The sequence below is a fragment of the Scyliorhinus torazame genome, chromosome 18 (genome assembly GCF_047496885.1).
Source record: "Scyliorhinus torazame isolate Kashiwa2021f chromosome 18, sScyTor2.1, whole genome shotgun sequence".
NCBI classification, from domain to species: domain Eukaryota; kingdom Metazoa; phylum Chordata; class Chondrichthyes; order Carcharhiniformes; family Scyliorhinidae; genus Scyliorhinus; species Scyliorhinus torazame.
In genome coordinates, this window is record NC_092724.1 from 83980024 (window position 1) to 84007903 (window position 27880).

A 27880-nucleotide genomic window follows, 5' to 3' on the forward strand; every position below is an offset into this window, starting at 1 on the left:
GGGCATTGAGTATAAGAATTGGCAAGTCATGTTGCAGCTGTATAGAACCTTAGTTAGGCCACACTTGGAGTATAGTGTTCAATTCTGGTCACCACACTACCAGAAGGATGTGGAGGCTTTAGAGAGGGTGCAGAAGAGATTTACCAGAATGTTGCCTGGTATGGAGGGCATTAGCTATGAGGAGCGGTTGAATAAACTCGGTTTGTTCTCACTGGAACGAAGGAGGTTGAGGGGAGACCTGATAGAGGTATACAAAATTATGAGGGGCATAGACAGAGTGGATAGTCAGAGGCTTTTCCCCAGGGTAGAGGGGTCAATTACTAGGGGGCATAGGTTTAAGGTGAGAGGGGCAAGGTTTAGAGTAGATGTACGAGGCAAGTTTTTTACGCAGAGGGTAGTGGGTGCCTGGAACTCGCTACCGGAGGAGGTGGTGGAAGCAGGGACGATAGTGACATTTAAGGGGCATTTTGACAAATACATGAATAGGATGGGAATAGAGGGAAACGGACCCAGGAAGTGTAGAAGATTGTAGTTTAGTCAGGCAGCATGGTCGGCACGGACTTGGAGGGCCGAAGGGCCTGTTCCTGTGCTGTACATTTCTTTGTTCTTGTTCTTTGTTATCAAGCTGAAACACAATATATTCAATTAATTCCACAGGGAACCTCCTTAAAACAAAACTCCATTAGCCAGGTTTTTTACGATGCCTTGTGCACCCCTGGCTCCCCAAACCTTTCAAACCAGGATTCTTTAAAAGCACTACAGCAGCAGTCGTACTGCACGAAATACATATAAAATATCTCCAAAATTCTCAAGATGGTTCATAGGGCTCATATGACCGTGGCCCAGATGAGTAGGTTTCTTGAGGAAGCGGAGGATAGGTGAGGACGCTGTGGGGAAAGCCCAGCGAATCATGTACATATGTTCTGGGCGTGTCCGAAGTGGAGGGGATTCTGGCAGGGATTTGCAGACTTCATGCCAGAGGTCCTGGAAGGGACGGTCACTGACTCCGGAAATATTTGAGGTATCAGAATATCCGGGGGCCCAGGAGGCCGATGTCCTGGCCTCCTTCTCCCTGGTGGCCCGGAGACGGATTTGGCTGGGATGTTGGGACTCGGCCCCTCCAAAGTCAGGCATATGGGTTAGCAACATGGCACGGTTTCTCGGTCTGGAAAAAATTAGGTTCACCTGGAAAGGTTCAACCCAGAGGTGGCAGCTGTTCGACTTCTTTGAGGAAAGAAAATTGAACATCGGCAATAAAGGGGGGGGGAAAGAGAGGAAAATGGGAGGCATGGTGGTGTAAGGCAAGGACAGGAAACTTAATATATGGATAATCAGGAGATGGGGCGAGGGAGTAGTAGGGTATGTTATTTTAATGTTGTTGCGTGTGTCAGCCCGCTCGGTTGTTTATGAAATGTTACATTGTTAAAACTGTGAAAATTACAAATGCTTCAAAATATTTTCTAAAAAAAAAATATCCAAAATTCCTACATGTAGTCACGAGTAATATGCTGCCTTTATCCCTTTCCAGTAATTGAGCTTTTTAGCCATAGCAGAGGTGAAACATTCTATTTATGTACCTTTCACTACTCTAGGATGCCTGTCATGTGAGAGTACCTTTAAGAAATTGCTTAAGAAATATACCTTTAAGAAATGGGTGTTCATCAATGATGTCAGAGTGGGTGGAGCTGGGCTGTGTCAGCTTTTTACTTTCGTTTTAGGCTGTTTGCTGCAGGGTGTGTTTAATTTTGTTTTCAGTGTTGGAGCTGAAGCCAGACCAAGCAGGTGTACTGCTGTTCTCTCTGCCATCAAAAGACTATCTCTTGATCATTTGATGAATTCAGAATTATAAATGTTTTCAGTACTGACTTTAACCTGATGTGCTTCTGTTAAAGGTTTTGTTTTTAAGTCGAATGGATGTTAAAAGGAAAGCTTAAAGGATTACTTCGTGTTGTATTCTTTGGGGGTTGTATTTGAATTAATGGTTGCTAAGATGTTCACTGTATGTTTTAAAAAGGTTAACTTGAGTTCATAGAAAATATTTTGCTTTAAAAAATACTTTTCCATTTCTGCTGTACCACACCTGTAGAGTGGGCCGTGTGCTCCCCATACCACAATCTATTAAAGGTTGTGTGTCAGGTGAACTCCATGATACACTTTGGGGTTCTCTAAACCCTGGCCCATAACATGTCCGAAAGCAGTTTAGTCAATTTTTGAAGTGTCAACACTGCTGCAATGTCAAAAATGCAGCTGTCGATTTGCACATGGCCTGGGAATCCCATTCTCTAGAAAAAATGCCAGAACATTGTTTTAAAAGTGACATCGAAACAAACCTGTTGGACTTTAACCTGGTGTTGTAAGACTTCGTACTGTGCTCACCCCAGTCCAACGCCGGCATCACCACATCATTGTTTTAATTGAAATTGGATGAGGAAACAAAGGTCAATTGGTAACAGGCAGAAGGAGAGTAAGACAAACAGGAATGCCTGCTTTTATTGAGAGCTCAAGAGAGCATCAGGTAATCAACATCACCAAAGAGCTTGCTAGCACCCTCAAGACTCTCACATAGAATAACCACCTGGATGAGATACTGGGGAATATACCACCTCATGGATCTGTACTCTAGTGTGGATCAACACCATCAAGAGAGGATGAGAAGATAACGGTGAAGGGGAGACATACTTTCCCAGTGTACAATATTTTGCTTCATTTTGGTTGAGTGAAGTTACCGGTTGCACAGCTCCTGGTAACACACCTGGGGAGGGAGATCACAAACTCACTCAACACTGATCTTAGTTTTATTTTACAAGAGACAGTTACATTTGTTGAGAGCACAGGTTTGAGCGGGAGACAGTTACAGCTCACTGATGGGTTTGTGTGGCCAGAAGGGATATTTCTCCTTGTCCAGTTTGGTTTCAGGGAAAGCATCGTTCAGGTCCTCAATGGTCATCTGGTCAAATGGAACCATGCTTTTGAATTTGGCCAGCTGGAAAACAGCAATTGAACAGAATGAGTATGTACATTTACAGCACACTGATAACCAGGTGAAATAGATCTGCCCTCTAGGAATTCACACCCATTGTCCCCACTCATCTCTTATAAAACCTCCTTGTGGACCCCATGAAATGCATAGCCTCCTCCTTAGTACTGGGCTCTGAGCAGTTTCATGTTGCGTCTACTCTTATACATTGGATGGGGAATGGACTGATTGGAGGGATTGGGCTTGGTTGTGATGGTTGCACACAAGTCCAATCAAATTTAGCTAAGCTCTCAGGGGACGGAGCCAATATTTACTGACTCAGACCACAAGGGAACAAATTTTGTATATTTTGTACTGCAGGCAGTGCTGAGATTGGCAGGTAGAAATTGGTTTTCACTAAAAAAAAAATTACACTTTTACTGGCATTTGTATTTAAAAACAGATCTTCGCAGACAAAGAACAAGGCAAGAACGGTAATAGAAGTTAACACAATAAAACCGACAAAACATGCGACCCACATTGTCACCATTGAGGTCCCAGTACTATTTTACATTATTCGTTTATATGGTATTTTGAAGGATTCTTCCTGGGTTTCCTACCACTTAGCGGTACGAGTTGCACCCAGCTTTGCCCATATAGTTACAAATGTTGCTGGGATCCTTCCCCTTGCTTGCCAATTGCTGTTTCACTGGTGCGTGTTGGGGTGTCCCATTCCCTCCCAAATGTTTTCGAGAGAGGGTTGCTTGGTCCGTTTTCCTGGTTTAGCCTGTATGGGAGGGGTTTATGTTCCCTCCCATGCATGGTACTTCTCCCCATTCCTTCTTCACTATCTGCAAGTTGCCTTCCATCCCTACGTCGTTCCCTGCCCTCCCCCTTTCTACCCACCCAACCCACACTCTTTTCCCGAACTGTTTCCCCTTTCTCTTCCCCCCCCCCCCCCCCAATTAGTTGCTGGTTGCAAACAGATCTGTAAAGAGGCTTGTGAACTTTTTCCACGTTTCATGGAATCTCTCCATGGACCCTCATTGTAAATTTTATTAAATTTTCTAGCCTCAGGAACTCAGCCAGATCAGAGAGCCATTCCGAGGCACTGGGTGGCACTGCTGACTTCCAACCTAGCAGAAGTCTCTGCCTGGCGATCGATGAGGCGAGGGCCAGGGTTTCCGCCCTCTTCCCCATCCAGAGCTCAGACACCCCGAAGACCGCCACAGATGGGCACGGCTCCATCTCGACCCCCACCACCCTAGACATAGAGTTCTGGACAGACTTCGAGGCTGAGTCTGCGGCAGCACCAGAACATGTGGGTGTGATTGGCCAGGCCCCCCAACACCGCTCGCACTTATCCTCCGCCTCCGGGAAGAACCACTCGCATGTGTCTTGGTGAGATGCACTCCGTGCACCACCTTGAGCTGCACCAGGCTTAGCCCGGCACAGGAAGTGGTGTTGATCCTGTGCAGCGCCTCAATCCAGAGTCCTCCCCCCATTTCCGCCTGGTCTCGTCTGGTGGGGATCTCACCTTTTCTACGAATTGCGTGTAGATGTTGCCACACTTGTCGTCTCCTAACCAGTCCAACCCTACCATTGTGTCCAGAAACGTGTCTCCCTACGGAAAAAGTCGGGCAGCTTCAGGTACCTGAGCCCATTCCCTTTCAGGAGTTGGGAGCCTCTCGGAATTCCTCCAGGATCGCCAGTCTGTCGTCCACGCACATGTCCTCTAATGTTCGTGTCCTCCTGTCCTCTCTCCACGTCCCAAATCCTCTTAGGTGTGAACCTGCGGTTGTTGCAGATGCCAAATTCAAAGTGGCACCTGAACTGGTTCCATGGCCTTAGGTCAGGGTTTTTCAAATTCAAGGTCGCAACGCATGTGAGGCTTTCCACCAGAGGCAGAGAGGTCACGCGCCCAGCACGTACACTGACGCCACGCACCTATGTTCGTGTTCTGGGCGGGAAATCATTAAGGAGACTAGAACAGTTGACGAGGGGAAGCAGAAAGTCTCCTCCGTTCGAAACCATTCCGCCTCTGGTTCTATTGACCACCCCCTCACCTTCTCTGGATTTGCCGCCCGGTGGTAGAATAGGAGGTTCGGTAGGGCCAGGCCTCTCACGTGCTCTTCCCAACCAGACGAAAGCCATGATTAACTTGTCGACCCTGGCGAAGAAGGAATTGGGGATGAAGATCAGGAGTGATCTGAATACGAAGAGGAACCTTGGCAGCAGGTTCATTTTGACCATCTGCACCCTTCCAGCCAGTAAAAGAGTGAGCGAGACCCATCTTTGCAGATTCCTCTTCACCCCCTCCACCAGACAGGAGGGGTTCCATTTGTGGGGCCTATTCCAGGTATGGGCCACTTGGAATCCCCGGGATCCTGAATTTGGTTTGGGTCACTTTAAAAGGCAGGGGTTTACTGGAAAGATTTTGCTCTTTCCCAGGCTGAGTTTGTAACCTGAGAAGTCGCCAAACTCCCCAAGGAGTCTGGTTATCTTTCCCATGCTGGCTAAGGGGTTTGACACATCGAGGAGCAGGTCACCCACATAGAGCAAAACTCTGTGCTCTCTGCCCCTTCTCCAAATGCCCGTCCACCCAGCCGCCAAATTTAAGGGCAATAGCCAGCGGTTTGATTGCCAATGCGAACAGGAGAGGGGATAGAGGACACCTTCTGCCTTGTTGCCCTGTGCAGCTGGAAGTATTCGGAAATGATGACGTTCGTCCGTACGCTCGTCGTAGGAGCGCTGATCACGAGCTTCACCCTGCTCTGAACCCAAACTTCTGGTGTCCTCTCCCCAGATGGGGTCATTATTACATTCAGTAGGTGCCTGATGTTTGCTGTTAATTGTCTGCCCTTAATAAAACCGATTTGACCTTCCGCAATCACTTCTGGCAGGCAACTCTCCAGATGCCTCACCAGTGCCTTTGCATCGGTATTTAGGAGAGGGATGTGTCTGTACGATCCACACTTCATCGGTTCTTTGTCTTTTTGGGGGGATCAGTGAAATTATGGCCAGCGTGAGCGGCAGGACCCCCTTTGACAGCCAGTCATTGAACATCTCTCGCAGGTGTGGGGGCAGCGCTGCTGAGTTCTTGTAAAAGTCGACCGGGCACCCAGCGGCTCCCAGAGCTTTCCCTGACTGCGTGGAATCGATGCATCCACGATTTCTCCCAGCTCCAACAGTGCTTCCAACCCTTGTTTCCTGCCCTCACCCATCACCGTTATATCCAGTCTGTTGCGGGACTGCGCCATCCCCGAGTCCCCATCCGGGGGCTTGGAAGTGTATAGCCCTCGTAAGAAGTTCGTAAAGACCTCATTGACCTCGTTTGAGTCCACGACCATCTTACCGTTTCCTTCTCTAACTTAAGTGCTCTTTTGTGGCTGCCAGCTTTCTCAACTGGTGTGGCAGCATGTGGCTGGCCTTGTCTCCATGTTCTTAGAAGCACCCCCCCCCCCCCCCCCCCCCCCCCCCCCGACAGGTACAGACTGCCTTCTGTGTGGCGAGCAGGTCAAATTCCATCTGCAGCTTTTCCTTTCCACCAGCAGCTCCATGGTTGGGGCTGTGGAGTACTGCCGATCCACCTCCAGTATGGAATTGATCAGCCACTGCCTGGCTGCTCTCTCTTTCCTGTCCCCAAGAGCCCTATCGGCTATGACTTTATCCTTTTTTTAAAAAAAAAAAAAAAAAAATTTTTATTCTCCTTTTTCACATTTTCTCCCGCATTTACATCCATCAACAATAAACAATAATCAGCAAGATATGTCAGTCCCCATAATAACAACGATCCCATCTACCCACCAACCCCCAAACCTCAACCCGCATGTTTACATAAACAAATGACAAAAAGGAATCAGGGATTACCCGTAGTCACCCTTAATCATGCACAGCTCCCCCCCCACCAGGTCTCCAGCTCCTTCCGTCCACTGCCTCTTGTAAAACTCCTCCTCCCAACCTAGTTTCCTTCCCCCCAACTTTCCACCCCGGCTAGACCACTCGGACCCTGTTCTGTCACGCTCCGATGGCCGCAGCCCCTCCCCACCTCACTCCCGTTCACTGGCCGGCTTAAACCGGCCAGCGTGGAGGCACCGGCCCGGTCCCTTTCCCACTTGCCCGGCCCCAGGAAAGCCCAAAGATCCCCTTTTAGCACACAAACCCCGCATATCCACCGACACCCCAAAGAACCCTCATTTCGAGTGAAAGTCCCATCCCTTCCCTTGTCCAAATATATACCACATTGGCTCCTTTAGTCTCTACACCCGCGCGCAGTGATACAAAAAAGAAGAAAATACAGTCATGAGGTTACATCGGCACATGGCCATTCCTCAATTTGTCAGTTCTGCCACAGTCCTTCTGCTTTCGCAAACTCCTCCGCTGCTTCCGCCGTTCCAAAATAAAAGTCCCAGAGCTTGTAAGTCACCCTCAGCTTCGCTGGATATACTATGCCGCACCGCACCTTGCTAATGTACAGTGCCCTCTTCACCCAGTTGAAGACAGCCCGCCTCCTTGCCAGCTCCACTGTAAAGTCCTGGTATACACGTATACCAGCTCCAGCCCACTGCACCACCCGCTTCTGCTTGGCCCAGCTCAGGACCTTCTCCTTCACACTGTACCTACGGAAGCACAGAGTCACTGCCCTTGGCGGCTCACTCGCCTTTGGTACAGGCCTCCACGACAGATGAGCCCGATCCAATTCATATCGGGAGGGATCCTCCCCCTCCCCCAATAGTTTTGCCAGCATCGCGGCAAAATACTCAGTCGGCTTCGGTCCTTCAACTCCTTCGGTAGCCCCACAATCCTCAAATTCTGTCGCCTGGATCTGTTTTCCAGGTCTTCCATTTTTCCCCGCAGATCCTTGTTAGTATCCATCACCTTTCGCATCTCTTTCCCCATCGAGGCAAGTTAATCACCGTGCTGCAATAACGTCTCCTCCACTTCCTTCAGCGCCTCCCCTTGCTCTCGCACCTCCGCCACTGCGCTCGCCACCTCCGTCCTCACCGGTGAAACCGCCTCCTCCACCAGCACACTCAAAACCTCCCTCATCTCCTTCCTCACCGTCTCCATGCATTTCGCAATCTGCGCCAACTCCTTTTCAAATTCCGCAGCCATCACCTTAGTTATTTCTTCAGCCGTAAGCAGTGCGGCCGTCCCTGGTGCTCCAGCCTCCATTTTCCTTGGTGACCCCGCGGTGACCTTTCCACTCCCCGACGGACCTTCAACTGTTTTTTTTCCAGCCGTTTTTTTGCTCACCCTCGACATTTTTCTTTTTTTCTCTCCCTCCTGTGCCTCCTCCCTGCTTCTGCCGCCTCCGTGGACCCTGAGACCGGGCTTAAAGCCCCGAAAATGCCGTTCCCGAACGGGAGCCATCCATTGTGCGGCCGCCTCCCGTCCGGCGTACCCGGAAGTCCCCGGCTATGACTTTACCCTTGATCAACCGCTTTCAGTGCCCGAGTCCACAAAAGATCAGCCATGATCTCATTGAGTGGCGGAGCAGGTTCGAAGGGCCAGGTGGCCTACTCCTGCTCCTTATGTTCTTCCAAAACGTAGATGGTGGGACCTCCTGTTCTGGTTGCAGGATACAGAATCGTCAATGGCTTGGTATATTTTAGTACAGAATTCCTTATCAGTGAGGAGCGCTGTAACAAGCCTCCATGGCGGGCGTTGGGCCCGTCCTTTCTCCAACTACACGTCCATTGCGTGTGGTCGGAGATTACAATCGCAGAGTATTCCACCTTTATTGCCCATGGAAGCACCCCTTTCCCTACATCAAAAAAAAAATATGCTGGAGTAGGCCTTACGCATGTGGGAGATGGAGAATTCTTTTTCTCTTGGGTGGTGAAACATCCTGGGGTTGGGTCTGTCCAATGTCGGGTCTTGTACAAAGTTAAAGCACCTCCCCCCTATGGTAAGTCGGCAGGTGTCAGGTCCGGGATTTCAGCCATTGATTTTTTGATGAATTCTGTGGTGTCCCAGTTTGGGGCATATATATTTACCGAGACTACTGGGGCCCCTTCCGGGTCCCACTGACCATCACGTATTAACCCCCCCCCCCCCCCCCGGGGTCAGTCACTGTGCTCTTGGCCGTGAATGAAACTGTCTTGTTTATTAGTATGGCCATCCCCTCACCCTGGTGTCGAAACACGAATTAAACGCTTGTCCCACCTTGCCCTTCCTTACCCGCTGTCGGTCATCATAGAATTTACAGTGCAGAAGGAGGCCATTCGGCCCATCGAGTCTGCACTGGCTCTTGGAAAGAGCACCCTACCCAAGGTCAACACCTCCCCCTATCCCCATAACCCAGTAACCCCACCCAACGCTAAGGGCAATTTTGGACACTAAGGGCAATTTATCATGGCCAATCCACCCAACCTGCACATATTTGGACTGTGGGAGGAAACCGGAGCACCCGGAGGAAACCCACGCGCACACGGGGAGGATGTGCAGACTCCGCACAGACAGTGACCCAAGCCGGAATCGAACCTGGGACCCTGGAGCTGTGAAGCAATTGTGCTATCCACAATGCTACCGTGCTGCCCTGACCGTGCGGTCCCTCTCTCTTTGGTGTGTTTCCTGTAGAGAGGCCACGTCCACCCTCAGACTCCTTCTCAGCGCCTTTGCTGGCCTCTGCCCTTCTCATCCTTTTGCAGTCTAGAGCTATTGTGCTCTGTAGTTATTTTCCCAGTCTATTCTTCTGGACAAACTTGTTGGCTTCCTCTGGGGGATCAAAATAATGTTCCTTCCCCTGGTGTGTAACTCACAGCTTGGCAGGGTAGAGCATGTCAAGCCACACCCCATTTTTGTACAGGGCGGATTTGGCACTGTGGAATTCGGCCCGGCGCTTGGCCAGGTCTGCACCAATGTCTTGGTACAAGTGGATGGAAAGTCCTTCCCACTTACACTCTCTCGCACCTTTCACCGCTTTTTGTGCTGGTATTTGTGGAGCCTCACAATAATGGCCCATGGTGGCTCACTGCTTTGGGCCGCAGGGAGACACCACAGGGACTTGGTGAAGCTGTACTCGCCGACCAGCTTCCCGAGCATCACCGCTACATACTCTGTTGGGTTCCTCCCCTCCCCTCCTTCCAGCAGCCCCACGACTCTCAAGTTCTGTCAACGCGATCTGTTCTCCTGGTCGGCGACTTTTTCTTTTAGCTTCTTCTGGGTTCTGATCAGGTTCGCCTCCTATACCTCGAGTACCGTGGGGACAGTGACCACAATTCGGTGACGTTTACGTTAGTGATGAAAAGGGATAAGTATACCCCGCAGGGCAAGAGTTATAGCTGGGGGAAGGGCAATTATGATGTCATTAGACATGACTTGGGAGGGGTAGGTTGGAGAAGTAGGCTGCAAGTGTTGGGCACACTGGATATGTGGAGCTTGTTCAAGGAACAGCTACTGCGTGTTCTTGATAAGTACGTACCGGTCAGGCAGGGAGGAAGGTGTCGAGCGAGGGAACCGTGGTTTACCAAAGAAGTGGAATCTCTTGTTAAGAGGAAGAAGGAGGCCTATGTGAAGATGAGGTGTGAAGTTTCAGTTGGGGTGCTTGATAGTTACAAGGTAGCGAGGAAGGATCTAAAGAGAGAGCTAAGACGAGCAAGGAGCGGACATGAGAAGTATTTGGCAGGTAGGATCAAGGAAAACCAAAAAGCTTTCTATAGGTATGTCAGGAATAAAAGAATGACTAGGGTAAGAGTAGGGCCAGTCAAGGACAGGGATGGGAAGTTGTGTGTGGAGTCTGAAGAGATAGGCGAGATACCAAATGAATATTTTTCATCAGTCTTCACTCAGGAAAAAGAGAATGTTGTGGAGGACAATGCTGAGACCCAGGCTATTAGACTAGATGGCATTGAGGTACGTAGGGAAGAGGTGTTGGCAATTCTGGACAGGCTGAAAATAGATAAGTCCCCGGGGCCTGATGGGATTTATCCTAGGATTCTCTGGGAAGCCAGGGAAGAGATTGCTGAGCCTTTGGCTTTGATTTTTATGTCATCATTGGCTACAGGAATAGTGCCAGAGGACTGGAGGATAGCAAATGTGGTCCCTTTGTTCAAGAAGGGGAGTAGAGACAACCCCGGCAATTATAGACCGGTGAGCCTCACGTCTGTTGTGGGTAAAGTCTTGGAGGGGATTATAAGAGACGAGATTTATAATCATCTAGATAGGAATAATATGATTAGGGATAGTCAGCATGGCTTTGTGAAGGGTAGGTCATGCCTCACAAACCTTATCGAGTTCTTTGAGAAGGTGACTGAACAGGTAGACGAGGGTAGAGCAGTTGATGTGGTGTATATGGATTTCAGTAAAGCGTTTGATAAGGTTCCCCACGGTAGGCTATTGCAGAAAATACGGAGGCAGGAGATTGAGGGTGATTTAGAGATGTGGATCAGAAATTGGCTAGCTAAAAGACTGAGGGTGGTGGTTGATGGGAAATGTTCAGAATGGAGTTCAGTTACAAGTGGCGTACCACAAGGATCTGTTCTGGGGCCGTTGCTGTTTGTCATTTTTATAAATGACCTAGAGGAGGGCGCAGAAGGTTGGGTGAGTAAATTTGCAGACGACACTAAAGTCGGTGGTGTTGTCGACAGTGCGGAAGGATGTTGCAGGTTACAGAGGGACATAGATAAGCTGCAGAGCTGGGCTGAGAAGTGGCAAATGGAGTTTAATGTAGAGAAGTGTGAGGTGATTCACTTTGGAAGGAATAACAGGAATGCGGAATATTTGGTAAAGTTCTTGGAAGTGTGGATGAGCAGAGGGATCTAGGTGTCCATGTACATAGATCCCTGAAAGTTGCCACCCAGGTTGATAGGGTTGTGAAGAAGGCCTATGGAGTGTTGGCCTTTATTGGTAGAGGGATTGAGTTCCGGAGTCATGAGGTCATGTTGCAGCTGTACAAAACTCTGGTACGGCCCCATTTGGAGTATTGCGTACAGTTCTGGTCACCTCATTATAGGAAGGACGTGGAAGCTTTGGAACGGGTGCAGAGGAGATTTACCAGGATGTTGCCTGGTATGGAGGGAAAATCTTATGAGGAAAGGCTGATGGACTTGAGGTTGTTTTCGTTAGAGAGAAGGTTAAGAGGAGACTTAATAGAGGCATACAAAATGATCAGAGGGTTAGATAGGGTGGACAGTGAGAGCCTTCTCCCGTGGATGGAAATGGCTAGCACGAGGGGACATAGCCTTAAACTGAGGGGTAATAGATATAGGACAGAGGTCAGTTCTTTACGCAAAGAGTATTGAGGCCGTGGAATGCCCTACCTGCAGTAGTAGTGAACTTGCCAACATTGAGGGCATTTAAAAGTTTATTGGATAAGCATATGGATGATAATGGCATAGTGTAGGTTAGATGGCTTTTGTTTTTTGACTTCCCATGTCGGTGCAACGTGGGCCGAAGGGCCTGTACTGCGCTGTATCGTTCTATGTTCTATGTACCATGAGCCAGACCCCTTGGTCCGTGGTGGCCTTCTCGAGATCCCTTGCCATCGTCTCCTGGACCTCTAGCCTCAGCTCCACCGTGGCAATTTCTACCCTCATGGCAGCCGTTGCAATTTCCACTGCTGTTTGACGGCTGCCAGGAGGTCTCTTCTTAACTCCTCCTTGTGTCTCTGGAACTTGGAGGTGATGAAGCCCGTAAGCTTGTCCATCAGCGCATGGGTCGGCGCTGGGAGATCTGTGGGGTCGGCCCCTCCTGATTCCGTGCCAACAGCTGAGGATTCCCTCCCCATGTCTTTGCTGGCTTTTCGGCTGGGTAGCTGACTTTTTCCCCATTCTTCTTGTCAGTGCAAATAAAAGCAGCCAGGGGTTCATGTCATTCAGAGACCCCTGCTGGGAAATAATCATGTAACTTGTCAAGTGAGGACATGGCTAAATGCTGCAGCTTCCCTTCCCTACACCTCAGTACAGACCAGCACTTACTCAACAATGGTCATACCAATAATGTAACAGAGAACAATATGTGCCCGAGGGACCCACACCCTAACTAGGTTTAGCATCCATAGGACCTGCAGGTACATATGCAATTGCATTACCTCCTTCTCATATTTGGAAATCCGTTCCTTAGAAGCCTGGGTGTAGGATTGAGCACTCTTGTCCTGTTGAATAAGAAGGAACCGTTAATTGAACATAGATCCTTTGTATTACAATAATTGATTTGACTGTACAATAACATTGTCCTGTGTAAAATACAAGAAAAACGACTTGCTACTCACAGCTTCTTGTTCCTGAACACTGATCTTCTCCTTTTGTGTGTCAACAGGTTCTGGAATCTTCAAAGCTTCATACTATATGTGGGAGGGAAAGAGAGGGATGTAAGAGAGAGAAATTATAAAATTAAAATATTAGTCACAACTCCTCCTGCAAACTACTCGCCACCCTATTAGAGATTACAACTACTCCTTGCTGCACCTAAAATCTGATACTGGTGTATGTTTACTGACTTAGTCATCCAGAAGTGTTGGGGGGGGGAGGATTTGCCTTGTGCCACCTCCGAACTGCACTGAAATTCGCAATCCAGTGAAAGTCAGTGGACATGTATTTAAACCACACAAGTAGGAATAAACATAGACTCAGGCCACTCAATCCAACGGGTCCGCATTGGCTGTTTAGATCTCGCACAAACATCCTCCATCTAACCTTATTAATACGGCCCTCTATTATTTTCTTCCTCACGTTTATTTAGTACCTTCTCCATAAATCCTTCTGGATAGAGCAGTGGACCATTGAATGCATTGCTGGATGCTGTAGTGGTTACTGATACTCTCCAAGCCTTCAAGGAGGATCTGAGTGAGCTTCTGACTGGGCAGAGATCAGAACATGGAGGAGGTAAGCAGATTAACATATGCAGCCAGTCTGATCTGTTTGGGTTTTGAAAGCTTGAGGGATTTAGGGAGAAAGTCAGTTTTTCTTCACCATTTTTGAGGCCTTGGTTTTTCTTTTGTCTCTTCCAGATTCTATGACTGCTGGGGCAGGAGGGTAGGGGTGCAGCAAAACTATTTTAGGTACTAGTGTGGGGTAATCTTGATGGACCAACTGGTCTTTATCTACATGTCTTTGTGGGATGTTTGAACATAGAACATAGTGCAGAAGGAAGCTATTTGGCCCATCGAGTCTGCACTGACCCACTTAAGCCCTCACTTCCACCTTGTCCCCGTAACCCAATAACCCCTTCTAACCTTTTTGGACACCAAGGGCAATTTAGCATGGCCAATCCACCTAACCTGCCTGTCTTTGGACCGTGGGAGGAAACCGGAGCATCCGGAGGAAATCTATGCAGTCACAGGGGGAACATGCAGACTCCGCACAGAGTGACCCAGCGGGGAATCGAACCTGGTACCCTGGTGCGGTGAAGCCACAGTGCTAGCACATTGTGCTACCGTGCTGCCCTTAAATGTTTGCAACATATGAATCAAATATCCTGGTAGCTGTCAAGGGCCCATCGAATCAAAACGGTGTAAACAACAGTTTCAATTCCCACCAGTGTCGAATTATCTGGACCCATCAGTGATGGACTGCCTCAGCTCCCCAGGCAAGGCAAGAAAAGATCCTGCTGGGGCTCTCATTCCTGCTCACCATCCAGTAATTCTGGCTGATCTGCAAGGTTTTTGGGGACATCAGCAAAACCTAGCCGGTGATATTCAGAATGGTTACCTGAACCTGTGCAAATATACTCCTCCAGTAAAGGCAATTTGCAGATTGATAATCACAGAGATTACTCACCATTCAGTTACTGATTTGTTCTTTTACCTTCCCACAGATGGAGGTACAAAACTCAACCAGAGCCTACCACATTCCAGTGCAGAATCAGGCTTTTGGGCTGATGTTTTCTCCACATGATCTACCCAGTCTGGTCCCAATCTCTTATCCTCAACTCCCATATCATCACATCCAGTTGAATCGCAGTCTCCTTATCGCATTCCATTCTCTTTTATATCTCAGTCGAATGCGACTTGCTCTCCATACCATGTCATTTTTTAAGCAACTAATTCCCTTTCAAAAGCATTTGAGTTGTTCAGTAAGAGGGCACACAGGAACCTTGACTGTTTGGAGCCCGCCCCCACCCACTCGTGCAATTGTTCTGTCACCTTCTTTTCAAACTCGTCCACCATACCAGCTTTCATAACCACTTTCCGGTAATAGCTCCAGTCAATGGCTGGAGGTTTCTCAGGAAGCGACGTCAACCTGTGGGGAAACAGGAACAGTCAGCAGACTGCAATCACTGACCAGTCTCCCCACACAAATACCTCTTATCCCACCTTTAAAGAGGCTTGTCCAGGTGGAAAAAATTAATTGTTTTTTTTTTTAAGAGCGATAACGGGTAGCTGGGAGAGCAGGGTGGTGAGCTGGTGTGAAGATTATGGAGAAGTGAGAGGGGGAACTGGGAGGGGAGATAAACTGGGGAGTATGGAGTGTGACGCTCCGAAGGGTAAATGTGACTTCCTTGTGTGCAAGGATGAGCCTGATACAGTTCAAAGTGGTACACATGACTCGCGCAAGAATGAATGGGTTCTTCCAGGGGTTGGCAGACGAGGCCGAGAAGTGTGGGCGTGGACCAGCGAATCATGCACATATATTCTGGGGCTGCGGAAAAAGTGGAGATTCTGGGCGGGAGTGTTCGCGGCGCTAACAAGGATACCATAGATTATCATAGAATTTACAGTGCAGAAGGAGGCCATTCGGCCCATCGAGTCTGCACCGGCTCTTGGAAAGGGCACCCTACCCAAGGTCAACACCGCCACCCTATCCCCATAACCCAGTAACCCCACCCAACACTAAGGGCAATTTTGGACACTAAGGGAAATTTATCATGGCCAATCCACCTAACCTGCACATCTTTGGACTGTGGGAGGAAACCGGAGCACCCGGAGGAAACCCACGCACACACGGGGAGGATGTGCAGACTCCGCACAGACAGTGACCCAAGCCGGAATCGAACCTGGGACCCTGGAGCTGTGAAGCAATTGTGCTATCCACAAGGCTACCGTGCTGCCCGGTAGCCTTGGAGAGAAGGTGGAGCCAGACCCTTTGGTGGCAATATTTGGGATATCGGAGAAGCCAGGAGTGATGGAGGGGAGGAAGGCCTTCGGGAAATATGGGTATAGCGGGATTATGGTCCAAATGTGGGCAATTAGGACAAGCTTAGTGGTAAAAGCTGGGCAGCATGGACAAGTTGGGTTGAAGGGCCTATTTCCATGCTGTAAACCTCTATGTCTCTATGACTAAGAGTGGGCCAATTTGGAGATATAAAAGAAAATTTAGACATGGAGGCAGAGTATAGCTGAAGTATATGACTATTTTGCTTTGCAGTTTACAAGGAAGTTCCTGCCGCCCATGCCATGGTGAAAGAGGAGGTAATTCAGACACCAGAGGGTTTAAAATTGATACATAAGAACATAAGAACTAGGAGCAGGAGTAGGCCATCTGGCCCCTCGAGCCTGCTCCACCATTCAATGAGATCATGGCTGATCTTTTGTGGACTCAGCTCCACTTTCCGGCCCGAACACCATAACCCTTAATCCCTTTATTCTTCAAAAAATATCTATCTTAATCTTAAAAACATTTAATGAAGGAGCCTCTACCGCTTCACTGGGCAAGGAATTCCATAGATTCACAACCCTTTTGGTGAAGAAGTTCCTAAATCTACTTCCCCTTATTTTGAGGCTATGCCCCCTAGTTCTGCTTTCACCTGCCAGTGGAAACAACCTGCCCACATCTATCATATCTATTCCCTTCATAATCTTATATGTTTCTATAAGATCCCCCCTCATCCTTCTAAATTCCAACGAGTACAGTCCCAGTCTACTCAACCTCTCCTCGTAATCCAACCCCTTCAGCTCTGGGTAGCCTAGTGGTTAGCGCAATTGCTTCACAGCTCCAGGGTCCCAGGTTCGATTCCCGGCTGGGTCACTGTCTGTGCGGAGTCTGCACGTTCTCCCCGTGTGTGCGTGGGTTTCCTCCGGGTGCTCCGGTTTCCTCCCACAGTCCAAAGATGTGCAGGTTAGGTGGATTGGCCATGCTAAATTGCCCTTAGTGTCCAAAATTGCCCTTAGTGTTGGTTGAGTGGGGTTACTGGGTTATGGGGATAGGGTGCTCTTTCCAAGAGCCGGTGCAGACTCGATGGGCCGAATGGCCTCCTTCTGCACTGTAAATTCTATGAAATCTATGAAATTAACCTCGTGAATCTCCTCTGCACACCCTCCAGCGCCAGTACGTCCTTTCTCAAGTAAGGAGACCAAAACTGAACACAATACTCCAGGTGTGGCCTCACTAACACCTTATACAATTGCAGCATAACCTCCCTAGTCTTAAACTCCATCCCTCTAGCAATGAAGGACAAAATTCCATTTGCCTTCTTAATCACCTGTTGCACCTGAAAACCAACTTTCTGCGACTCATGCACTAGCACACCCAGGTCTCTCTGCACAGCAGCATGTTTTAATATTTTATCATTTAAATAATAATCCCTTTTGCTGTTATTCCTACCAAAATGGATAACCTCACATTTGTCAACATTGTATTCCATCTGCCAGACCCTAGCCCATTCACTTAGCCTATCCAATCCCCTCTGCAGACTTCCAGTATCCTCTGCACCTTTTGCTTTACCACTTATCTTAATGTTGTCTGCAAACTTGGACACATTGCACTTGGTCCCCAACTCCAAATCATCTATGTAAATTGTGAACAGTTGTGGGCCCAACACTGATCCTTGAGGGACACCACTAGCTACTGACTTCCAACCAGAGAAACACCCATTAATCCCCACTCTTTGCTTTCTATTAATTAACCAATCCTCTATCCGTGCTACTACTTTCCCCTTAATGCCATGCATCTTTATCTTATGCAACAACCTTTTGTGTGGCACCTTGTCAAAGGCTTTCTGGAAATCCATATATAATACATCCATTGGCTCCCCGTTATCTACAACACTGTTTATGTCCTCAAAAAATTCCACTAAATTAGTTAGGCCCGACCTGCCCTTTATGAACCCATGCTGCATCTGTCCAATGGGACAATTTCCATCCAGATGCCTCGCTATTTCTTCCTCGATGATAGATTCCAGCATCTTCCCTACTACCGAAGTTAAGCTCACTGGCCTATAATTACCCACTTTCTGCCTACCTCCTTTTTTAAACAGTGGTGTCACGTTTGCTAATTTCCAATCCGCCGGGACCACCCCAGAGTCTAGTGAATTTTGGTAAATTATCACTAGTGCATTTGCAATTTCCCTAGCCATCTCTTTTAGCACTCTGGGATGCATTCCATCAGGGCCAGGAGACTTGTCTACCTTTAGCCCCATTAGCTTGCCCATCACTACCTACTTGGTGATATCAATCCGCTCAAGGTCCTCACCTGTCATAGCCTCATTTCCATCAGTCACTGGCAGACCGACCCAAAAAACCTGTTCAGTTCCTCAGCCATTTCCTCATCTCCCATTATTAAATCTCCCTTCTCATCCTCTAAAGGACCAATTTACCTTAGCCACTCTTTTTTGTTTTATGTATTTGTAGAAACTTTTACTATCTGTTTTTATATTCTGAGCAAGTTTACTCTCATAATCTATCTTACTCTTCTTTATAGCTTTTTTAGTAGCTTTCAGTTGCCCCCTAAAGATTTCCCAGTCCTCTAGTCTCCCACTGATCTTTGCTACAGTGGTGGTATTGGATAGGCCGTCTGTACTTAAGTGGCTAAGGGACTTCATGGAGCAGATGGGAGGAGTAGACCCCTGGAGATTCACTAGGCCCAGGAGTAGGGAGTTTTCCTTCTTCTCTCATGTCCACAAGGTGTATTCTCGGATAGACTTCTTTGTCCTGGGAAGGGCACTGATCCCGAAGGTGACAGGGACGGAGTATTCGGCCATAGCCATCTCGGACCATGCCCCACATTGGGTAGATCTGGTAGTAGGAGAGGAAAAGGAACGCACCCACTCTGGAGATTAGATATGGGACTGTTGGCGGATGAGGGTGTGTGTGTAAGGGTGAGGGGATGTATCGCAAGGTACCTGGAGATTAACGATGATGGAGAGGTTCAGGTGGGAGTGGTCTGGGAGGCACTGAAGGCGGTGGTCAGAGGGGAACTGATTTCCATAAAGGCCCATAAGGGGAAACAAGAGAGGAAAGAGAGGGAGCGATTGTTGAGAGAAATTTTGAGGGTGGATAGGCAGTATGCAGAGGCTCTGGATGAGGGACTGTATAGGGAAAGACGAAGGTTGCATACGGAATTTGACTTGCTGACCACAGGCAGGGCAGAGGCACAATGGAGGAAGTCACAGGGAGTACAGTATGAGTACGGAGAGAAGGCGAGCCAGTTACTGGCCCAACAATTGAGGAAGAGAGGGGCGGCAAGGGAGATAGGTGGGGTGAGGGACGAGGAGGGTGAGATGGAACAGGGAGCAGAGAGGGTGAACGGGGTGTTTAAGGCATTTTATGAGGCTGTATAAGGCTCAACCCCCGGTAGGGAAGGAGGGAATGATGCATTTCCTGGATCAGCTGGAATTCCCGAAGGTGGAGGAGCAGGAGAGGACAGGATTGGGAGCACAGATTGAGGTGGAGGAGGTGGTAAAAGGCGCATGCAGGCAGGGAAGGCCCCGGGACCAGATGGGTTCCCGGTGGAATTTTATAGGAAATACATGGACCTACTAGCCCCGCTTCTGACGAGCTTTAACGAGGCCAGGGAAAGGGGGACGTTGCCCCCAACGATGTCGGAGGCGACGATATCGTTGCTCCTGAAGAGGGACAAAGACCCGCTGCAGTGCGGGTCTTACAAGCCTATCTCCCTTCTGAATGTAGATGCCAAGCTCTTGGCCAAGGTGATGGCGACGAGGATAGAGGATTATGTCCCAGGGGTGGTTCACGAGGATCAAACTGGGTTTGTCAAGGGAAGACAGTTGAACACTAATATACGGAGGCTGCTAGGTGTGATGATGATGTCCCCGCCGGAGGGAGAGGCGGAGATAGTGGTGGCGATGGACGCTGAGAAAGCATTTGATAGAGTGGAGTGGGATTACCTGTGGGAAGTGTTGAGGAGATTTGGATTTGGAGAGGGGTTTATTGGGTGGGTTCAGCTTTTATATAGGGTCCCGGTGGCAAATGTAATCACAATCAGGCAGAGATCTGACTACATCCGTCTATATAGAGGGACAAGACAGGGGTGTCCCCTGTCCCCGATACTGTTTGCGATGGCAATTGAGCCACTGGCCATAGCGCTGAGGGGCTCTAGGAAGTGGAGGGGAGTACTTAGGGGAGGAGAAGAGCACCGGGAGTCATTATACGCGGATGATGTCGCAGACCCAGTGGAGGGGATGCCCGAGATAATGCAGACACGCAGGCAGTTTGGGGAATTTTCGGGATATAAACTGAATATGGGGAAGAATGAGCTGTTTGTGATGCACCCTGGGGAACAGAGCAGGGGAATAGATGATTTGCTGCTGAGGAGAGTAACAAGGGATTTTCGGTACCTAGGGATCCAGATAGCCAGGAACTGGGGAACCTTGCATAAGCTTAATTTAGGAAGATTGGTGGAGCAGATGGAAGAGGATTTTAGGAGATGGGACATGCTGCCCCTGTCACTGGCGGGTAGGGTGCAGGCGGTCAAAATGGTGGTCCTTCCGCGATTTCTTTTTGTGTTCCAGAAAATTACCAAGGCTTTTTTCAAAAAAGTGGATGAGCGTTATGAGCTTTGTGTGGGCTGGGAAGACCCCAAGAGTGAAGAGGGGGTTTCTGCAGCGTAGCAGGGATAGGGGGGGACTGGCACTGCCGAGCTTAAGTGACTATTATTGGGCCGCCAATATATCAATGGTATGCAAGTGGATGAGGGAAGGGGAGGGAGCGGCGTGGAAAAGACTAGAGATGGCGTCCTGTAGGGGAACCTGCCTGCAAGCATTAGCGATGGCGCCTTTACCGTTCTCCCCGAAAAAGTACACCACAAGTCCAGTGGTGGTGGCAACACTGAAAATTTGGGGGGCAGTGGAGACGGCATAAGGGAGTGACGGGTGCCTCGGGGTGGTCCCCGATAAGGAACAACCATAGGTTTGTCCCGGGGAAGATAGATGGGGGATTTAAAGTCTGGCAGAGAGCAGGGATTGTGCAATTGAGGGATTTGTTCCTAGACGGGACGTTTGCGAGTCTGGGAGCACTGACGGAAAAATATGGATTGCCACCGGGGAATGCATTTCGGTATATGCAACTGAGGGCTTTTGCGAGGCAACAGGTGAGGGAATTTCCGCAGCTCCCGGCGCAAGAGATTCAGGACAGGGTGATTTTGGGGGCATGGGTGGGGGATGGTAGGGTGTCAGATGTATACAGGGAAATGAGAGACGAGGGGGAGATCATGGTGGATGAGCAGAAGGGAAAATGGAAAGAGGAGCGCGGGCCCTCAGGGGTTTCCTATAGTTGTTTGTATATTAGCTATTTATACTGGCGTGTGGGACTTCATTGTTTTGGAGAGTTATTATTTTGTTGTTGGCAGTTGCCGTTTAGTTAATATATTATTTATTTGTTTAAAAACGGTCATTATTATTTATATTGTTTTAAAGTTGTAAAAAGGGGAAAATCCTGTACTGATCAGTGTTTGACCGAAAAAATTTGAATAAAATATATTTTTTAAAAATAAATTTTTAAAAAGTGGCTAAGGCACCAGGACCAGATGAGATGCATCAAAGAATACTGAAAGAGTGGATATTGCAGAGGCACTGGCCATAACTTTTCAGTCTTCCATAGCCTTTTGGGTAGTGCTAAAGGACTGGAGAATTACAAACGATACACACTTGTTCAAAAAATGGTGTAAAGACAAGCTCAGCAACTACAGGTCAGTCAGTTTAACTTCAACAGTGGGGAAACTTCTCGAAAAAATAATTTAGAACAAAATGAACAGTCACATGGACAAATAAGAATTAATTAAGGAAAGCCAGTGTGGCATCAGTTAGTGTACTGCATCCAGTTCTGGGTGCTGCACTTTAGGATGGAGGGCATTGGACAGAGTGCAGAAAGGATTCACAAAAATGGTTCCAGGGATTAGGAACTTCTATTCTGAAGATAGGTTGAAGTCAGCACTGTTTTGCTTGAGAGAAAAGAAGGAAGAGAAGAGATTTGGTAGAGGTATTCAAAATGATGAGGGATTGGAGAGAGAAGATAGGGAGAAATTGTTCTGGCTCGTAAAAGGGATCGAGAACAAGTGGACACAGATTGGCAAACAAAGCAAAAGCGAGTGGAAAAAAAATGTTCAAGCAGCAAGTGGCTAGACACTAGTGCAGTGAGTGAGACTCTAGTGTTGATACAAGTGTGGGAGTTTAATGAAGTGGGGGAGGGAGGTATTGGTGTGTCGCATTTCCCCTACTACCTCCGCAGGTCAGTGGGGGCAGGAGCAGACCAAGGCTGGGAAATAAGTTGCAGAAGTCCTACAACATTGAGTGAACACACCCATGTAATATCACAGGTAAATGTTTGGTCAGCGAGTATTTCTCTCTTCTACCTTTACGGATTTGCTTTGAAATTAAAGGCTAGATAGAAAAAGCTAGTTGCTACCTGGATGCTGATTTTAAGGTGTGACTACAATGAGCCAGGAAGAAGCATCCATGAGGTAGCACTGCAGGAGCCTTCTCCCATGCCCTTGTCCAACAGGTTTGAGATTCTTGCTTCCTGTGTGGACAAGAGCAGGTATTGTTGCGACAATGTGGACACTGACCATAGCACTATGGTACAGGAAGTCATTCAAATGGGGGGAGAAAAGAGAAATGTAGTTGGGATAGGTTGGGGGGGGGGGGGGGGGGGGGGGAGAATCCTGTTGTTGCGGTCCGTGTAGGTACCAACAACACAGGTAGAACGAGGAAAGAGTTTGATCAGTGTTCTTGCAAACCAATAACTTGGGAAGTATAGAGGGCTTTAAAATAAATAGAGGGGGGCTGGTTCTGTAGAGGGGATATGTAGACTTACAAAGTTTGATAGCATTACAAGGCAGCTATTTAGATAATCATACCCAGAGAGTGACAGGAAGGGACAGAGTGTACAAACAATTAAAAAAGCAACAAATAGGGTCAAAAAGGGGGAAAATGGTGAGGCAAAAACTAACGGCTATTCACTTAAATGTACGTAGCATTTGCACAAAATAAATCAATTCTAGGCACAAATTGAGGTTAATGGGTATGATCTTAGCCATTACAGAGACGTGGTTACAAGGAGATCAAAACTGAGAACTAAATATTATGGGGTATGTGACTTTTCGTAAGGACACAGGAAGGAAAGGGTGATGGGGCAGCTTTGTTAGTACGAAATGGAATGTTATTGTTAGTACAATAGCAAGAAATGATCTTGGATCAGAAGATGTAGAATTCATAAGGATAGAGGTAAGAAATATCAATGGGAAGGAGACATTGGTGGGAGTAGTTTATAGCCCCCCCTCCCCCAAACAGTCTATAATGTAGGAGGGAGAATACATCAGGATAATAAGTGTAAAAAAAAGCAGTATTTTAGACTTGGGTGACTTTCATCTTCATGTAGATTGGGAAAATCAAATTGATAGAAGTAGCCATGAGGAAGAATTCACGGAGTGTATTCAGAACAGTTTCGTCAAACAATATGCTGTTCATCCAACCAGGGATCAGGCTATTTTGGATTTGGTCACGTGTAATGAGGCAGGTTTAATAAACAATCTCAGAGTAAAAGATTCCCGAGGAAGCAGTGACCATAACATGATAGAATTTAGCATTCAATTTGAGGTGAGAAACTTGGGTCTTATAACTGTGCTACACTTAAATAAGGGTAATCATAAAGGAATGAGGGCAGAGTGGCTGGGGTGGATTGGGAAAGGGGTTCTGCAGGAAAATTTATCTGGAAAGACAAGATGATCAGCAATGGCAGGCAGGTGTTTTTGAAAATTGTTCCGGACTCACAACAAAGATATATCCCAGTGAAGAAAAAAGATTTTAGGAAGAATAAATCAAAATGCAATGTGGAAAAAGAACATGTAAAGATTAGTGGTAAACCAGAGGATTTTAAAAACCAACAAAGGATGACCAAAAAACAAAGAGAAGATGAACATGAGGGCAAACTGACAAGCAATATAAAAACAGACAGCAAAAGCTTATCCAAAAATCTAAAAAGAGGTGCCAAAGTGAACATTAGAGAATGAGACTGAGAAAATAGGGAGCCGGGAAATGGCAGGGGAGTTAAACAAATACTTTGCATCAGTCTTCACGATGACACGAATAACGTTCCAAAAACATTAAATACTCAAGGGGAGGAGAATAAGACCAAGGGAGAACAACCACTAAGGAAAAAGTACTTGGGAAACTAATGGGGCTAAAGGCAGATATGTCCCCCAGATCTGATGGGATGCATCCCAGGATGTCAAAGGAAGTAATTACAGAGATAGTGGATGCAATGGCAGTAACTTTCCAAGAATTTTTAAAATCTGGAAAGGTCCCAGAGAATTGGAAAACTGCCAATGTTACACTTTTATTCAAAAAAAGGAGACAAAAAACAAGTAACTATAGTTCAGTTGGCTTAACTTCTTGAAGGGGAGGTCATGCCTGACAAATTTATTAGAATTATTTGATGCGATAATGAGCAGGATAGCTAAAAGGGAACCAGTGAATGGATTTCCAAAAAGCTCTCGATAAAGGCTACTTAATAAGATAAAGCACCCATGATGCTGGAGGTAGTATATTAGCATGGCTAGAGGATTGCCTAACAGATAGAAGACAGAGTTGGGTTAGCAGGGAATTTTCAGATGGTAACACTAAGGGATCAGTGCTGGGGCCACAATTATTTTAAATATATATTAATGACTTGGCTGAGGGAAGTGAATGTATTATTGCCAAGTTTACAGATGACACAAAAATAGGTGGGAAGGCAAGTGATGAGAGAGAATGACACAAATAATCTTAGAGGAATATAGGCAGGTTAGGTGACTGGGCAAAAAGTTGGCAGATGGAATATAATGCAGGAAAATGTGAAGTTATGCTGAATATTATTTAAATGGAGCAAGGCTGCAGCACAGAGGGATTTAGGGGTTCTCGTGCAAGTACAGCAGATATTAGTGAAACCAAATGGAATGTTGGCCTTCATTTTGAAGGAATGGAGTATAGAAATAGGTACGTCCTGCTAAAACTATACAACGCACTAGTTAGACTACACCTGGAATACTGTGAACAGTTTTGGTCTCCTTATTTAAGGAAAGATATATTGGCATTGGAGGCAGTCTAGAGAAGGTTCACTCGGTTGATATCAGATATGGAGGGATTTTCTTTTGAGGAGAGTTAAATATGTTGGGCCTGTACTCGTTGGAGCTTGGAAGAATGAGAGGAGGCCTCATTGAGAAGTATAGGATTCTCGAGAGCTTGAGCTTAGATGCAGAGTGGTTGTGAGAGAGGTTAGGACCAGAGGACATTAACTCAGAGTAAGGGGTCTCCCATTTTGGACAGAGATGAGGAAGAATTTCTCCTTCCAGAGGGTAGTGAATCTGTGGATTTCTTTGTAATAATGTTTATTGTCACAAGTAGGCTTACATCAACACTGCAATGAAGTCGCCATGAAAAGTCCAGCGCTAGTTCGGCTACACAGAGGGAGAATTCAGAATGTCCAAATTACCTAACAGCACATCTTTCAGGACTTGTGGGAGGAAACCCGAGCAGACACAGGGAGAACGTGCAGACTCCACACAGATAGTGACCCAAGCCGGGAATCGAACCCGGGACCCTGGAGCTGTGAAGCAGCTGTGCTACTGTGCCGCCCTACCACAGAGAGCTGTAGAGGCTGGGTCAGTCAGCATGTTCAAGGCTGAGATAGGCAGGTTTTTAAATCAACAAGGGAATCAGGGGTAATGGAGATAAGGCGGGAAAGTGGTGTTGGGAATTACGGGTGCCAGTGGTTAGCACTGCTACCTCATAGCGCCTGGGACCGGGGTTCGATTCCAGCCTTGGGTAACTACGAAGTTTGCACATTCTACCCATGTGTGTGTGTAGAGATTTCCTCCCACAATACAGTACAGGTTAGGTGGGGCTACGGAAATAGGGCGAGGCTGAGTTAGCGTGCTCTATCAGAGGGTTGGTGCAGACTCGATGGGCCAAATGGCCTCCTTCTGTGCTGTAGCGATTCGGTGGATTATATAAGATCAACCATGATCTAATTGACTGGCGGAGCAGACTCGTTGGGCCGAATGTCCTACTTCTGATCCTATGTCATATGGAGGCATATTCAATCGAAGCATTCAAAATGGAATTTTGACAGTTATCCAAAAGGAAGCACGAGGAGGATTACAGGAAGAAGGCGCTAAGTGAAATATTTATTCGGAGAGAGTGCAAACACAATGGCCTCCTTCTGCGTTGTAATGGTTCACTGACCAATATATTCAGGTAGGCAATTCAGAAAAAAAAAACAATGAGTAGTGCGAATGAGGAATCCTCTATCAGGTTGAGGCAAATATTATAATTACATTTAAAGGGAAGCTAGTTAAGCATAAGAGAAAGAAGGGAAGAGAGCTGTGCTGATAGAGCTAGAGGAGAAAGGATGGGAAGAAACTTTGGTGGAACATTAACTCCAATATGGACTGGCTTGCCCAATGTTCTGTGTTCATGTTGGAAAGTCTATATATATTTTTTTTAAATTTAGAGTACCCAATTCGTTTTTTCCAATTAAGGGGCAATTTAGCATGGCAGCCAATCCACCTAACCTGCACATCTTTGGGTTGCGGGGGTGAAACCCACAGACATGGGGAGAATGTGCAAACTCCACACAGTGACCCGGGGCTGGATTTGAACCCGGGTCCTCAGCGCCGTAGTCCCAGTGCTAACCATTGCACCACATGCCACCCATAAAGTCTATGTATCAAACCTGTATTAAATTTGCCCTGGGAGTGTTCAATGTCTATGTTGGGTGCCTGAAATGAAAAATGTTCCATCCTCAACACTGATATTATTCCCTGATAAGCGCAAACAATGTTTGAGGAAAATCCAGAAGTATGTTTGTTGGCAAAAATTTAGACGAGCCTACCATGGATTTGCATCAGACTACATTCCTGTACTGAATGTACTCAGTAACTGAGGTTTTTTTTTGGGGGGGGGGCGGGTGGAATGAGATGAAAATCGCTTATTCTCACAACTAGAATTCAAATCAAGTTACTGTGAAAAGCCCCTTTTCATGCTGTGGGAACACTGACCTGCTGGAAAGAGCATCGCTGCGGGTTTTCAGTGCATTAAACATAGCTTTTTGGTTAGGTGGGACCCGCTCGCCAAACGCCAACCAGTCAACAGCTTTCATGGCCACCCGTCGTCCTGACATCTGAACAGCTCGGAAACACAGGCTATCTACAGACTAGGAAAATCAGAGCAACAGGTCAGTGTCGAAGGATCTCCCCTCCCCCCCGCCCCAAATTGCACAAGTGTTGCGGTGCTCGCATTTCCTCAGAATTTGGATCATTGGCTCTTCAAGTTATTTGCTTCTCCCCAAACCCCCATTCCTATCCACCTCCCTGTCTCGACCACCCCAAGCGTCCCCCACCCCCAGTTTAATTCCTCCCTCCCTTGCCCCTTCCTCATTAATCCGCTCACCTGCCCCCTATCGCGACTTCTGAATCCACCAAGGGCGGCAAGATGGCGACGCGGAAGCGGAAACGCGTCACGTTAACCCCGGGAGCAAAGCGGAAGTGCGAGTTGACCGGTATTTCCGGAAATGGCGGCCTGATGGCGGAGCTGCAAAATCAGGCGCCTCCGGGCGGTAATAGCGCCAGTGCTCCCAGCTCCGGCGACAACGCCGCTCACAAATGGGTTCGGCTGAACGTGGGCGGGACGTATTTTGTCAGCACGAAGCAAACCTTGTGCCGGGACCCGAAATCCTTCCTGTGCCGCCTGTGTCAGGAGGACCCCGACCTGGACTCAGATAAGGTAATGGCGGCCACCCCGTCTCCATGGTGACCGGTCATCCCTCCGCTGGGA

At 47.7% G+C, this 27880-nt stretch overlaps 2 protein-coding genes across 2 annotated transcripts in view; one reads left to right on the forward strand and one right to left on the reverse strand.

Moving 5' to 3' along the window:
- Positions 1–2777: 2777 nt before the first annotated feature.
- atp5pd (ATP synthase peripheral stalk subunit d) lies at positions 2778–27612 on the reverse strand. The gene is made up of 6 exons (XM_072482973.1): positions 27497–27612; positions 27106–27260; positions 15042–15138; positions 13170–13241; positions 12990–13052; positions 2778–2983 (listed from the first exon to the last, which is right to left on the reverse strand). Exons 2-6 carry the CDS (start codon positions 27225–27227, stop codon positions 2852–2854), a joined length of 486 nt encoding a protein of 161 aa, XP_072339074.1. The 5' UTR covers positions 27228–27260; positions 27497–27612; the 3' UTR covers positions 2778–2851.
- The window catches only part of LOC140395334 (BTB/POZ domain-containing protein KCTD2-like), a 65043-nt gene continuing 64760 nt past the window's right edge, over positions 27598–27880 (forward strand). Inside the window, exon 1 of the mRNA XM_072482972.1 lies at positions 27598–27829. Coding sequence (XP_072339073.1) covers positions 27629–27829 — 201 coding nt within the window. The 5' untranslated portion in view covers positions 27598–27628. The remainder of the gene's footprint in view (positions 27830–27880) is intronic.

What these genes read in the sequence shown, in the direction of transcription:
- atp5pd (XM_072482973.1), bottom strand. Translation starts at nt 27,227, where the DNA reads ATGTCAGGACGACGGGTGGCCATGAAAGCTGTTGACTGGTTGGCGTTT. An exon ending in AGCGATGCTCTTTCCAGCAG is followed by an intron (nt 15,139 to 27,105) that starts GTCAGTGTTCCC and finishes GTTTCCCCACAG; the next exon opens with GTTGACGTCGCTTCCTGAGA. An exon ending in TGGACGAGTTTGAAAAGAAG is followed by an intron (nt 13,242 to 15,041) that starts GTGACAGAACAA and finishes TCCCACATATAG; the next exon opens with TATGAAGCTTTGAAGATTCC.